At 47.9% G+C, this 14,968-nt stretch overlaps 1 protein-coding gene across 1 annotated transcript in view; it reads right to left on the bottom strand.

Annotated features, from left to right (window-relative positions):
• Positions 1–14,968, bottom strand: part of LOC118078169 (cation channel sperm-associated auxiliary subunit beta-like) — a 60,726-nt gene that overhangs the window by 1,874 nt on the left and 43,884 nt on the right. Inside the window, exons 14-17 of the mRNA XM_060282950.1 lie at positions 12,932–13,084; positions 11,117–11,269; positions 1,520–1,664; positions 538–689 (exon numbers count right to left, since the gene is read on the bottom strand). Of these exons, the coding sequence (XP_060138933.1) occupies positions 538–689; positions 1,520–1,664; positions 11,117–11,269; positions 12,932–13,084 (603 nt within the window). The remainder of the gene's footprint in view (positions 1–537; positions 690–1,519; positions 1,665–11,116; positions 11,270–12,931; positions 13,085–14,968) is intronic.

The following is a 14,968-nucleotide window of genomic DNA, read 5'->3' as shown; positions in this document are numbered from 1 at the left end:
TATGGTTTGGATTGAGCTATTTGGACCTGACTGTGCCGCTGAGGTCCACCGACTTTCAAGGTGTTGCTGCCTGGCCAGCCAATGCCCAGACTGCCAGCTTTAATGGTCCTTCTTGGCAGGGAATTGACCAGGGTTCCTGGGACTGGGGAGAGGTTTCCAGGAATGACTGGAGCACATGTGAGGCCAGAGCTTGAGGGACCGCAAACGTAGCTCCCGCTCCCCCCCCCCCGAAAGCAGTGAGCAGCTATTCTTTCTCAGGAACCACAGAATTGTCTTTCTTGCTGTAACCTATTATAATGATGGCTTTTCTGAAATCAACTTTTAATGTTTTGTTTTGTTTTTAAAAAAGAATCAAATCTATTATAAGGATATCTAGATACTGGTGAAAAAAATGCTGGATTAATGACTCCAGTGTCAATTCTAGCAATAGCTTCCTACTTTGGCATGTTGGAAGAGTGAAGGTTTGTCCTTAACAAGAACAAGAATTATTACAATCTCATAGACATTTTTCATTCACGCATCAAAAGCATACTTAACCTTCAATAAAGTGTCCACATCCACATCCATCTCCATTACAAATGTGTTAACTGTTTCATTCAGAGAAATATGATTTAATACTCCCGGGTGGTCAAAGTACATGTTGAAGATACCCTTTGCCGGCGGTAAAAACTTGGCATATTTCATTAAACCTACAGAAAAGGAGAAATATAAATAATGGGCAAGCACCAAATCTTATTAGCATAGGAAGCATGAGTTTATTCTAGAACAATAGGTTTCTGTGAATATTTGGAGGGATTAACAGCTCTTAATCAATGCAATGAGGAAATAGATTGTTTTGATCAGGAAAAAGTGTATCTAAATTATGCAACTCTAGACAATAGTTCCTAAACAAATCCAAGCAAATGGCCAGGATCTAACAAGGCCATACGTGGTCAAATACTTTGAAGCATGCAAGAAGGTGTTGTTCCTTTTTGGAAGAAGCTCCTTGTGCCTCATGGTTTGAATGGATTGATCTGCAGTGGAGGGTTTTGGAAGGTGGGGGTAGATGCAGGGTGCTCCAGCAAGAAATGAGTGGATTAAAAGCCTCCAAGACCCACTAGAAGATTGCAACAGCTCTTTGGATCCCAGCAAACCATACTATACTATGAGATATCAGCAAGCAGAATGCATAGGGCATTTATTCCCTGGAGAATAATGTGAAAATAGGGGCATCAGGAGGCATGATAATAGCCTTTGCTGTTGGTCACCCAAGCTCCTGCAATCCCACTTGACATAGAAGTCATAGAAGATGCAGTGAATCTATGTCTCTAGTCTACATGGTTCTTGGTTTGGGCACCCTTAGGGCTCCCTGGTTCTGCCCAGCAGAGAGTGAATTCCTTAGGTGCATCAGGTGCTTCCATTTGTTTCTCCCTATCTAGCTAAGAGAACACATAAGTTAGGGAACCTGGGTTTCTTAGCCTAATCTCATATTTGAGTCTTCAAAGACTGCAGACGACTCCACTTTTTAATGTTTTCCTACCTGCCTTAGTGTAGATAAGGTTTGCCGCGTCAGTCACAAATATAATCGCTTGGGTGTAAACACATGAATCTGCTTCTATAATCATCTCAGCATGTAGGGTAAATAATGGTACAAAAGTGCAGCCTCCATCATAAGAAATCCACACCTAAAAGGGAGGGGGAGACACAATAATGAATATTGTATAAGAGATCTTTGTATAAGAGATCCATCTGTCTTGAGAGACAATGGAGTGCACCTTTGGGGGTGAAGTCAAACCACTGTGTTAGCAGCACTGAAGTGACCTCTCCAGGGGTACAAGCCTGGGCAGTGAGTATGGAGGTCGTAGGCTGCCCAGAAAAACAAGGCCCCCCCTCTTGGTCTTGCTGATGTGGTCCAAAGGAAAGCAGGGCAATATGTTTGGCACCAACTTGACTGCAGGAGTTGCCGGAAGGAGGTGAACGAGGAGTTATCCAAGCCTCTTAGGGATTCCAGACCAGATTTGTGTAGGGTTTGCTCCTTAGCATTTTCTTCTCCCTAATATATCCCACAAGGCTGCAGAGGTTTAGGACCAGAGTTTTCCTTCTTCTAGATGGGCTATCTTACCAGGCTGACAAGCCTCACCTGCCCGTCACGTCCTTCTACAGCATGTGCAGAAACTGCCTTCTTGACCGCCGGAACCATTATTGGTTTCATCTGCTCAATCCACCACATCCTGTCTTCACAAGCAGTGGAAGTCCCTAACTCATCAAAGTTTGAAACCCATCAGCAACCCTCACCTGGTTAGCAGGTCACTCAAAGCCATTTCCTGGGGTGTGGCCACTGTCACATACTGACAGCTAATAGGATCCACAGGTGAGAGTTGAGCGCAGGGTAGGGACTAAAGGTGGACAAACTACCCCAGAAGGAGCACGGTGTGTCTCCCGACAAAGGTTCTCCTCCTCCTCTAACACCCCGTCATTTGAAATAACAAGAAGCACCACATTGTCTTGAAGATGCTGATGAATATTTACAAAAAGTCACCTTGATGCAGACTTCCAGGGGAGAGGAACGGTGGTTTGGCTGTTAGCTCTGTTAGCTCCTGGCTATTAACCACTCTGAAGATAAGGGTGAGCTGAATGAATATTCAGAAACAAGTCACTGGACAATAAAACCCACAGGATAGCATTCTTTTGCATGCCTGCAGAACTCAGATCACATGCATCTTACTCAAGACATCCAGGAAGCCAGCTTTTGACTAGTGTGAAGGACAAAACACCTGTCAATCACCCAACATCATGACCATGCCAGGGGGCGGTCAGGTGAGCCATCCTGGGCACCTGCCCAAATTTGCATCAAAACTGCTGCCAAATCAGAGCCTTTTCCTCTTCACTGTAGCAGGAGTTTCAATGCAAACCACTTTCTCCTCCTGGAGCAAGGTGCGCTCTCACTGCCCTCCAGCTGATGTGAGCCCCAGAGTCAAGACACCCATTTTTTTTTAAAAAAAGAAATTAGTAATAGTTTGAAGTCTTAACCCAGGTGTGAGACAGCTTAGCAATGTAAAAAATGCAGGCTGAACCAACATGCAGGACAAAGGAAGATTACCCTGGCCACTACCGTGTTTCCCCTATTTTAAGACGTAGTCATTTTATAAGACGTAGCAGGATTTTTACACTTTTGCGGAATTAAGCCATACCCCGAAAATAAGCCATACCCCGAGACAGCGGAACCCAGCATGCCAGCCGCGGCAGGAAAAGGAGGGCTGCTGGGTTGGTGCCCAGAACTAGCTACTGCTGCTGCTGCAGCAGCGCCGCTTAGAATGAGACCGCCGAGCGCCCCAGCAGCGGGACCGACAAAGCGCCCAGCAACACAGCACGGAGCGCCCCAAGCCACAGCAGCAGCAGGAGGAGGATTCAAAGGGCTATAGAGCACCGCTGGGTCCCGGAGACTCAGGGCGCTCCGCGCGGCGCTGCTGGGCACCGACCCGACAAGCCGCCTCCTCTTTCTGCCCCGACTCGGCACCTGGAACTGGTTGCTGCTGTTGCTGCTGAAGCGCCGTGCAGCTCTCTATCCGTCCTCGCCCTCAACTGCTAATTTCTCCCTCACACACGGGCGGGGGGGAGAAGCAGGAGGAGGCACAAGCACCGCGCGCTCGGCCCTCTTTCGGCGCTCGCGCTCGCCGAGCTGTTGACCTGAAGCACAGAGGAGGCATGCACACGCACGCAAGAAAGGATGGGTGGGGGGAGGAGGAGAGCGGTGTTTGTGACACGCTCGCGAAAGAATGGCTGAGCAGCCGTGCGCACGGAACGGTGTCTCTCCCTCTGTGTGTGTGTGAGAGAGAAAAGGCGGGGAGCAAGGAAAGGAGACAACTGGGGCGGGGAAGAGGAGGAGGCGGCTTTCCGCAAGGCAGAGGACTGAGAGGCACTACCAAACAGGAAGCGCTGCCACCGAGCCAGGAGCCGCTCCGCGCTTCCCTTGGCAAAAAAGGCGCGACCTGCAGCTGTCACAAAAGCCTCCCCGAGCCCAGCTGACTGGCGGCTGTCAGAGCGCAGACAAGGAAAAGCCTGACGAACCGCTGACAAGCGGGTTCAAGCCGCTTGTCAATGGACTCAACAAAGGAGGGGGAGGGAGTGGAAGCCTCCGCACACAACAGCACCCCTCCAAAGGCGCCACAAGCCAGCCCTAAAACTGGACACGTGGCCTGAGGCGCGCGAAAACGGCACCCTGCCGCCCAAATACCGGTAGCTGGCGGCGGTTAGAGCGCTCCCGCTCAGAGCGCTAGCCTAGAGCACGGAAAACACGGCAAAAGCTTAAAATTAGCCCGGCCACTAAAGCGCTCCTGCTCCCAGCGCAAACAAACGGAGCGTTCTGGACTGCTCCCCCTTCAAGCAGCTAAAAAGCCGCTCGACGAAGCCTATGCAACCGAAAAAATTACCCCCCCCCCAAGCCGCACCCCCAGCAGGGAACATGCAGTGAAGGTACGGCACTAGGAGGATGAGGGGGTGGGAGTGGGGGTGGGGAAGGGTTAGGGTGGGACAGGGCGGGGATAAGAAGGGATTAGGAAATCAAGGAAACACAAGGAAAACGACGATCCAGCAAGCCTCCTCCTCCGGCTCCCAGAGGCTCGGGGCGCTCCACGCGCGCTGCTGGGCGACAACCCAGCAAGCCGCCTCCTTGTGTTGTAAGAAGACTAGACTCAGCAGCAGAATAGAAATAAATGCAAAACTGCTTCCACACACCAAATATTTTCCTTATTTTGTGTATCACTTTGCATCTTACTTAAGACACCCACCGAAAATAAGCCACCCTGTGGTTTCTTTGAGGAAAAAAGTTATAAGACGGTGTCTTTAAAAAGGGGAAACACGGTAGCTAAGTACAGAGCCATTAAGAAACAAGATGGGCCCACTAAGGGCCACTAGCAATCAAAGAGAACTATCCTCCCCTCCCACTCACCCCTGAAATGTAAACAGAGACAGGAAATTTGGAAGGTTGCTAGGGTAACTGGGTGTGATGTCACATGAAGAGTTTGGGGCTTTGGGCAGGGGGCTTGGAACAGAAAAATGGAAAGGAGAACGATCTTGGCAGGCAGGCTGAGGGGAAGCTGGGAGAGATGCCTTGGATTGCACTGCTGTGGGGGGAAAGCCTCTCTTGAGATGAAAGTGCTGTAAGATCTGGACCCCCTCCATCTAAATTCAGGTGTAACTATGTGAATAAATCCTAACTCTTAAAGCTATGACAGCCTCCGCTCAGACCCTCCAAGTGTCTCCATTTCCCAGGGATGTCCTGATTTAGAGAAGCCACCCCGGTTTCTGATTTGATCCAGGAATGTCCCACTTTTCCTTGTTGTTGTTGTTTAGTCATGTCTGACTCTTCGTGACCCCATGGACCATAGCACGCCAGGCACTCCTGTCTTCCACTGCCTCCCGCAGTTTGGTCAAACTCATGTTCGTAGCTTCGAGAACACTGTCCAACCATCTTGTCCTCTGACGTCCCCTTCTCCTAGTGCCCTCAATCTTTCCCAACATCAGGGTCTTTTCCAAGGATTCTTCTCTTCTCATGAGGTGGCCAAAGTATTGGAGCCTCAGCTTCACGATCTGTCCTTCCAGGGAGCACTCAGGGCTGATTTCCTTCAGAATGGATAGGTTTGATCTTCTTGCAGTCCATGTGACTCTCAAGAGTCTCCTCCAGCACCAGAATTCAAAAGCATCAATTCTTTGGCGATCAGCCTTCTTTATGGTCTAGCTCTCACTTCCATACATCACTACTGGGAAAACCATAGCTTTAACTATACGGACCTTTGTCAGCAAGGTGATGTCTCTGCTTTTTAAGATGCTGTCTAGATTTGTCATTGCTTTTCTCCCAAGAAGCAGGGATCTTTTAGTTTCGTGACTGCTGTCACCATCTGCAGTGATCAAGGAGCCCAAGAAAGTAAAATCTCTCACTGTCTCCATTTCTTCCCCTTCTATTTGCCAGGAGGTGATGGGACCAGTGGCCATGATCTTGGTTTTTTTGATGTTGAGCTTCAGACCATATTTTGCGCTCTCCTCTTTCACCCTCATTAAAAGGTTCCTTAATTCCTACTCACTTTCTGCCATCAAGGTTGTGTCATCTGCATATCTGAGGTTGTTGATATTTCTTCCGGCAATCTTAATTCCAGCTTGGCATTCATCTAGTCCAGCCTTTCGCATGATGAATTCTGCATATAAGTTGAATAAGCAGAGAGACAATATACAACCTTGTCGTACTCCTTTCCCAATTTTGAACCAATCAGTTGTTCCATATCCAGTTCTAACTGTAGCTTCTTGTCCCACATAGAGATTTCTCAGGAGACAGATGAGGTGATCAGGCACTCCCATTTCTTTAAGAACTTGCCATAGTTTGCTGTGGTCGACACAGTCAAAGGCTTTTGCATAGTCAATGAAGCAGAAGTAGACGTTTTTCTGGAACTCTCTAGCTTTCTCCATAATCCAGCGAATGTTTGCTATTTGGTCCCTGGTTCCTCTGCCCCTTCGAAATCCAGCTTGCACTTCTGGGAGTTCTCGGTCCACATACTGCCTAAGCCTGCCTTGTAAAATTTTAAGCATAACCTTGCTAGCGTGTGAAATGAGCGCAGCAATTGTGCGGTAGTTGGAGCATTCTTTGGCACTGCCCTTCTTTGGGATTGGGATGTAGACTGATCTTCTCCAATCCTCTGGCCATTGCTGAGTTTTCCAAACTTGCTGGCATATTGGGTGTAGCACCTTAATAACATCATCTTTTAAAATTTTAAATAGTTCAGCTGGAATATCATCACTTCCACTGGCCTTGTTATTAGCAGTGCTTTCTAAGGCCCATTTGACTTCACTCTCCAAGATGTCTGGCTCAAGGTCAGCAACCACACTACCTGGAGTCATGGGCGTAGGCAGGGGGGCAACTGCCTCCCCTGGAAGCAGGGCCGGCGCAGCCGTGGGCGAGAGCGATGCTGCCGGGGGGGGGGGCTGGTGGGCAGAGGCAGAGCACAGCCCGGCGGAGCGCGAGTTTGACGTTCCACGCCCTCCCTCCAGCTCCCTGTCACGCCCTCCGGCAAAGCCAAGCGCAGCGGGGAACCAGAGAGCGCAGCCAATCCACTGTTGCCCTGCTGCGTTTTGTTTCCCCCCGCCCCCAGCGGAGGAATGCTGTGCAACGCTAGCTGTGCATGCGTGTGCGGCGTGACTCCATCTCCCAAGAACGAGAGCACGCGCCTGTCCTGCTGCGGCGCCAGAGCAGCAGCTGTGAGAGCGGGGCTGAAGCCACTGCTGGGGGGCCGGGCAAAGGCTGAGCAGGACCGGGCTCCGGTGCTGTGAACTGGGAGGGGTGTATCCAAGCGGCCGGCTGCTTGCCCCGCAGGCCGCGCCGCCTCGCATCTCCCGCGTCTCGGCCACCTCCTTCCTCCCAGCAGCAGACTTGTGAGGTGCCTTCGGCAGAAAGTGCAGAGGGAGCGTGCGCTGGGCGGCATTTCCAGGTGCGGCTCTCTCTCGGATCCCCCCCCCCCCGCAGAAACTTCCCGCTCCGCTGCCTGACACCCCTCTCCCGTTTCTCCCGTGCAGGGAGGGGGCGGCAAAGGCACCTTTGCGCCACGGCGCTGGATGGGCTTAAGACGGCCCTGATAGATGATCTGTTGTCACCTTAAGTCTACTTAATCCTTAGCAGCAATTACAGGAATGCAAATAAGGAATGGATATAGTTACCACTGTGCTTTATCAGGGACCCATATTTACATTTCACTTTCGGTAAATAGTTGTAAACAAACCTAAGTGCTTTGTAAGCAGGTGTGGTGAACCTCCAGGTATTGCTGAATTACAGCTCCCATCACCCCTGAACAATGATAGTTGATGGGATCTGTAGCTCAGGAACATCTGAAGGCTATGGGTTTCTCCTTCTGGCACAAAAGAATAAAAAAAGCCTATCATAATCTGAAAGATAAACACATCAGTTACCTAGATTTCTAGATTCCCTAAGAATAAGTTCATATAATATAATAGGATTAACTTTCAAGTAGACATATTCAGTGAATGGTGGGTGATAAAAAAAACTGAAAATAAATAAATGGTGGGTGATAAAAACTGAAAATAAATGAATTGAGTTGGACTGTGTCTGTTGACTCAGTATAAGTATAAGAGCTTGGCATGAACAGCATCCTTGAGCACTGTAAATTTCTTTACTCAGGATGACAAGTATTGAGGTCCTTTGGGGAAAACTAAAAAGAAGAAATGAAAGCATTTGACAGTATTAAAAGCTTGTTTCACATTTTGCGAGTCCTATGGGTGGCAGGTGGCGCTGTGGTCTACACCACAGAGCCTAGGGCTTGCCAATCAGGTCAGTGGTTCGAATCCCTGTGACGGGGTGAGCTCCCGTTGCTTGGTCCCAGCTCCTGCCAACCTAGCAGTTCGAATGCACGTCAAAATGCAAGTAGATAAATAGGAACCGCTACAGCGGGAAGGTAAACGGCGTTTCCATGTGCTGCTCTGGTTTGCCAGAAGTGGCTTTGTCATGCTGGCCACATGACCTGGAAGCTATACACCGGCTCCCTCGGCCAATAATGCGAGATGAGCGCGCAACCCCAGAGTCGGTCACGACTGGACCTAATGGTCAGGGGTCCCTTTACCTTTTTACAGCGGGAAGGTAAACGGCGTTTCCGGGCGCTGCTCTGGTTCTCCAGAAGTGGCTTAGTCATGCTGGCCACATGACCCGGAAGCTGTCTGCAGAGAAACACCAGCTCTCTTGGCCAGTAAAGCGAGATGAGTGCCGCAACCCCAGAGTCGTCCGCGACTGGACCTAACGGCCAGGGTCCCTTCACCTTTATGGGACAGTGCAGGGTTGAGGTTGACTTTTTGCATCTGTAACTGCAGTTCTGTACATAAGGTCAAATTGATTTAAGCATCAATAGGCATTCAGCATATTCAGTAAGTCAGCTGAGAACTGGCCATGCTTCCGTAGTTCAACTATACACTGTGCTCTCCCTCCTGATCATTTATGTTGCGTTTTACATGGCACATCTATTGATTATCTTTAGAAGCTTTAAAAAACCAGAACAGATATTTGGTTCAATAGTGTGTTCAGTGGTGATGGTGATGTTCTCCCCTGCTCAGGCGATCCTCCTGGTGTTGGTTAATCCCAAACTCAAGCAGGCAGCTACCTGGCCATAGAGCACTGGGGGCAGCCCGGTGGGCCAGAGCGAGTGCCCTGGCTGCGTGCTGTCAGCGGAGCCCTGGCGCCTCTGATTGCAAAAAGCTTCGCGGCGCCTAGGTGAGACCGGAGTCAGTTTCACCTGGGCTCCGTAGCCCCGCCCATATTCCCACTTTGTGGCCCCGCCCGTGCCTTGGCCCCCCTTGCCCCCCCCCAGTTTTGATCCTGGGTACGCCACTACCTGGGGTGTACGAGACCTCCATATCTTTCTGGTATAATTCCTCTGTGTATTCTTGCCACCTCTTCTTGATGTCTTCTGCTTCTGTTAGGTCCTTACCACTTTTGTCCTTTATTATGGTAATCTTTGTACGAAATGTTCCTTTCATATCTCCAATTTTCCTGAACAGATCTCTGGCTTTCCCCATTCTATTGTTTTCCTCTATTTCTTTGCATTGCTGATTTAAGAAGGCCCTCTTGTCTCTCCTTGCTATTTTTTTGGAAATCTGCATTCAGTTTCCTGTATCTTTCACTATCTCCCTCGCATTTTGCTTGCCTCCTCTCCCCCGCTATTTGTAAGGCCTCGTTGGACAGCCATTTTACTTTCTTGCATTTCCTTTTCCTTGGGATGGTTTTCGTTGCTGCCTCCTGTATAATGTCACGAGCCTCCATCCATAGTTCTTCAGGCACTCTGTCCACCAAATCTAAATCCTTAAACTTCTTCACTTCCACTGTGTATTCATAAGGGATTTGATTTAGATTGTATCTTACTGGCCCAGTGGTTTTTCCTACTTTCTTCAGTTTAAGCTGGAATTTCGCTATAAGAAGCTGATGATCTGAGCCACAGTCAGCTCCAGGTCTTGTTTTTGCTGACTGTGTAGAGCTTCTCCATCTTTGGTTGCAGAGAATATAATCAATCTGATTTTGATGCTGCCCATTTGGTGATATCCATGTGCAGAGTTGTCTCTTGTGTTGTTGGAAAAGAGTGTTTGTGATGACCAGCTTGTTCTCTTGACAGAACTCTATTAGCCTTTGCCCTGCTTCAAAAGGCCAAACTTGCCAGTTGTTCCTTTTATCTCTTGATTCCCTACTTTAGCATTCCAGTCCCCTATAATGAGAAGAACATCCTTATTTGGTGTCATTTTTGACCACATCCAGCTTACCTTCATCCATGGTTCTTACATTCCAGGTTCCTATGCAATATTTTTCTTTACAGCATTGGACTTTCCTTTCGCTTCCAGGCATATCCGCAACTGAGCAACCTTTTGGCTTTGGCCCAGCCACTTCATCAGCTCTGAATCTACTTGTACTTGTCCTCCGCTCCTCCTCAGTAGCATGTTGGACGCCTTCCGACCTGAGGGGCTCATCTCCCAGCGTCATAACTTTTATATGCCTGTTGTCTTTGTCCATGGAGTTTTCTTGGCAGGATACTTGACAGTTCCTTCTCCAGGTGGATCACATTTAGTCAAAACTCTCCACTATGACCTGTGCATCTTGGGTGGCCCTGCATGGCATAGCTCATAGCTTCTCTGAGTTATTCAAGCCCCTTCGCCACAACAAGGCATTGATCCATGAAGGGGCCACTTTTCCTTAAGATATCCCTATTTTCATTGGAAAAATGTGGGATGGTATGGAGTTATCCAATCCCCAAGCTGTATGAAGGCAATCCATAGGGAAGTGGTTTTTTAAAAATGTTTAATGTTTTATTACTGGTATGTTTTTATATACGTTGGAAGCTGTCCAGAGTGCTGGGGCAACCCAGTAAGATGTGTGGAGTATAAATAGTAGAATTATTGTTATGGATTGGGGCATTCCTATTTTCATCGGAGAAATGTTGGAGGGTGTGTGAGTTCTGCGTCTTGATTCTCAAGGGAAACATGGCCGCAGGGTGAGGGTATGGAACCCCCGGAATCCTGCTACCGCTTGACAGAGGTTAGGGGTTGGCATGCCACCTTTGCCACACTATGTACCAGTTGTTAATACACCTTCCTTCTTACACACCTGATTGCCATATGCATACAGAAAATGGCTGTTTGTGTGAAAATACAATCCATTTGGTATAAATCTCTTATCTGGAAACCAGAAGGCTGGGAATTTTCTTTTTTTATTCATGCTGCCGTCTGTTAACTTATGCACTGATACCAATGCCCGATTCTAGGAAGAAAAAGAAGGAAACACAGTTAAACATATGCATTATCACAGAAAGAAATGATACAGCAGAAACACAGTGTCCAAGCAGAGTGTAAGAACTGGGCATGTATAGTTGCCTGACGAGAGCAAATTCATACCTGGTTAAGACCTTCTCATTGCCAGGAAGGCGTTCATTGAAGGGAAGGCCCTGGTTTATCCCTTAGGCACAGCTAATAAGCACTTTCTGAGAGGTTGGGACCTCTAAGTTCAGAAAATAAGCTGAGAAAACGGAACAAACATGAAGAGCTGGCTCAAACAGCTGCCATATGGAGCCAGAACTGCACTCAGATGGGCAGATTGCCCTTCTGCTGCAAGATGATCAAGTAATCCAGGTACGGATTTCATTTTCTTCTCTGCCATACTGCTGCTTCTGCCTCTTCAGGAAGTGCGTGTTAGACAGGCCTCAAAATCCTAGCAGGAGTGTCAGCTTGGCCCCGCGACGATGGGTGCCGGGGTCGTGGGTGCCATGCAGCGTGCTTGGCCCTAACACCAAAATTTGTGGGTGCCCGGTCCCTTCATGCGGAATTTTGTGGGTGTTTGGGCACCCAGGGCCCCAGGGAATTGGCACCTATGAGTCCCAGAATCAGGACCTTTGGTTAGCTGAATTCCCTCCTGCCTAAGAGGGAAGGATAGACTGGCCAAGAGCAATGTAAAAACAACAACACATTTTTACCGACCTTAAGAATGCCGTAGAGGAGGTGCCCAGATGCAATGTATCTGGGCACTTCCTCTGCCTTCTAAGGGCCAATCAAAAATATATTGCCTAATTATTGTTCTAAGGGAGGGAGAAGGCACCTGTGGCATTTGTAGCTGACAAAGAAAAAGAGATGTTTTAGAAAAGACAACAACTGCTGAGTGCCGGAAGATACAACGCCTCATCTTAAAATGTTTCCTTTTTAAAACATCACAATAGCCATTGTTTTGAAGAAAATATCTGACATATATATTGGAATAGGGGACAGGGAATAGTGGAATAGGGAACAGAAGGGTCTATATTCTATTTTACATAATTTATGTGGGTTTTTTTGTCCGTGTCGCTTGTGCTTTGGTGGTGAGAGATGTTGGTTTTGGCCTACGGTATGATTGTTCATTTGTGGTTGGGTGTGGTGGTCTTTGTTTCGTGTGTGAGTGGGGTGGGTGGGTATTTTCTTCCCAATGTCTCAACAAATGAAACTGATTTGTAAAAATGTTAGGAAGGCATTGCACATATTTTTGTAAATCAATAAAATCTTTAATTTAAAAAAGAAGGGTCTATATTCTGCAGAAGGGCATTCAAAGACCACCTGTGAACTTAGGTGAACTGTGGAAGTTTTTATGTTAATTAGTTAATTAATATCCCACCACTCCTCCTGAAGGAACCCAGCTTGGCAGTGGGGTGGAGAGGGAATTGAGGCTATTTCGGGACACAGTTTCGATATTGGTGGGTCAGCCAGGGAAAATGGGGAGAGGGGGCTTTCAATCAGTAGTCCCATCCATTGCTAATTGCCCCCGTTCTAATTCAATTAAAATGCTTTCACCAAACCATAAATCACATCACAAAAAATGAGAATCCATTCTAAATAAAAGCAGCCAATTGCCATCTGTTCTGAGTTATCAATTAAAACGGAGTCTTTAGGTGCCCTGTACCTGTTGAGATAACAAAGCAATGCCAGTGTTCTGTTCATAATCAACGAGAAAAGAAACCACCCGTCTGGAAAAGTGCCTTTCACCTTTCATTGTGTGAGGCAAGCAGCTGTGCCATTTTTGAAATGTATCATTGCTATAGAAACAAGTGGATTCCTGTTTTTTTAAACAACAACAACAACAAAAGGATGCAAAGTTATCGATTTAGAAATACATCATTGTTCGAACTTAAAAGCTTTGCTAAAGAATCCATTGAGCTCTGGATATACAGGAGTGGCTTGTGGGGAGGGGCAATGGTGTGTACCTGGCCTCTTAGCAGGACAGCCACTGCCACTGACCAGGAAGGAGAAGTGGAGGGCCAAGGCAACAGAAAGGTCAGAGCTGTACAGTGCACCAACATGATGATGATGTTCACGATGATGCACCCATGCAGCAGTGGTTTCCCCATTACCTTGCCCCTCCGGTCCTCCTTCCTGGTAAGTGGAAGCAACTCGCCATGTCAGTGCTCCACTCAGCAGGCCTCTCCTGTATAAATGCAAACAAGTAGCAAAGCAAGAAGATTTTATAAGAGCAAGGGCCAAATTGCACATTATTGATGCCTTTTAAAAGTACACACAGGTCCTACTAACCAAACACTATGCATTCCCTGGAAATCATTCAATGGGCAAACATTCACATCATTTACATCAATTCCCGCGAAAACGTTTTTAACCATGGTTTTAAAACGATCTCCCCCCCACCCCCACCCACCAATCCTGTCTCTCTATGGTTTCTTCATGAGATGGCTGCAGCTTACCAGCAAAATAAAGACATGGGGGGGGGGGATGAATTGTCCAATCTCTCCTGCTCTCTGATTTGTCCGATCTCCCTCCCTGCCTGCATGGTTTCTTCCCCCAAATAGCAGCCACCAACTAGTAAAGCCATAGCTGCCAAGTCTCCCGTTTTCCCCGGGAAAACCTCTTTTTTACTTACCTTTTCCCGGTGGTCCCCCGTATCACTTCGTCTCCCGTTTTTCTCCGTTATTTTCTCCTGCCGGCGGCCATTTTTTTTCTTTCCGATTTGCCCTTCTATGGGCACCAAAAATGGCCGCAGCCAGCTTCAAAAGCCACATGTACGCATGTCCGGAAGTGCATAGACATCACTTCCGGTGTTGGCGGCGGCCATTTTGGTGCCCATAGATGGGCGGAGCGACACCGGAAGTTGCGTCAGAGCACTTCCTGACATGCGCACAAGCAATTTTCGAAGGCGGCGGTGGCCATTTTGGGTGCCCATAGAAGGGCAAAGCGACACCGGAAGTTACATCGACGCAACTTCCGGTGTCAAATGGCTGCCGGTCCCGGATTCTGCAGTCCGGAACTTGGAAGGTAAGGTAAAGCACAAACATGCAAGGAATTAAGAAAGTGGGTAAACTCTGGATGTTCAGATGTCTGAATCTGTGGAGTGTATAGCGAGGCTTAGAATAATTCTTTACATTTGGATATTTTGTGATTTTTGCATGGCTAGCAGGCAGATAGCAGGACCTGTGTATATGTTTAAACTGGCCATTTCTATTTTGAAGAAAAAACTGTTGCAAAATGCCTTCATCTTCATCTTGCCTGGCACCAGTTTTCTTTTGCTGAAAATCACTTACCTATGACTGCAATTTTCCTGCACTGCACCCACAGAGGCAAACTGAAGTGAGGTTGATAGAATTTTCAGCCATCAACTGTTGTGGGACTCCAGTCTGGATCAGAAGCCTGTTCTGGATTGAGGCTCTGAAACTGCTTTTTTGGACCCACAATACTGAACCAATGGCCTCTGGTGAATAGAAGCCATGTGGGGACCCCAAACAGTGACTCCTCCAAAGACCTCAGTGATCAGGTAGTGATCTAAAGCAGGCATAGGCAACCTTGGCTCTCCAGATGTTTTGGAACTACAACTCCCATGATCCCTAGCTAACAGGGCCAGTGGTCAGGGATCATGGGAGTTGTAGTTCCAAAACATCTGGAGAGCCAAGGTTACCTATGCCTGATCTAAAGGTTGAGATGCTCCTTATGCTAT

Source organism: Zootoca vivipara, chromosome 1 (assembly GCF_963506605.1).
Source record: "Zootoca vivipara chromosome 1, rZooViv1.1, whole genome shotgun sequence".
NCBI classification, from domain to species: domain Eukaryota; kingdom Metazoa; phylum Chordata; class Lepidosauria; order Squamata; family Lacertidae; genus Zootoca; species Zootoca vivipara.
This window is presented reverse-complemented; position numbering and strand designations above follow the sequence as displayed.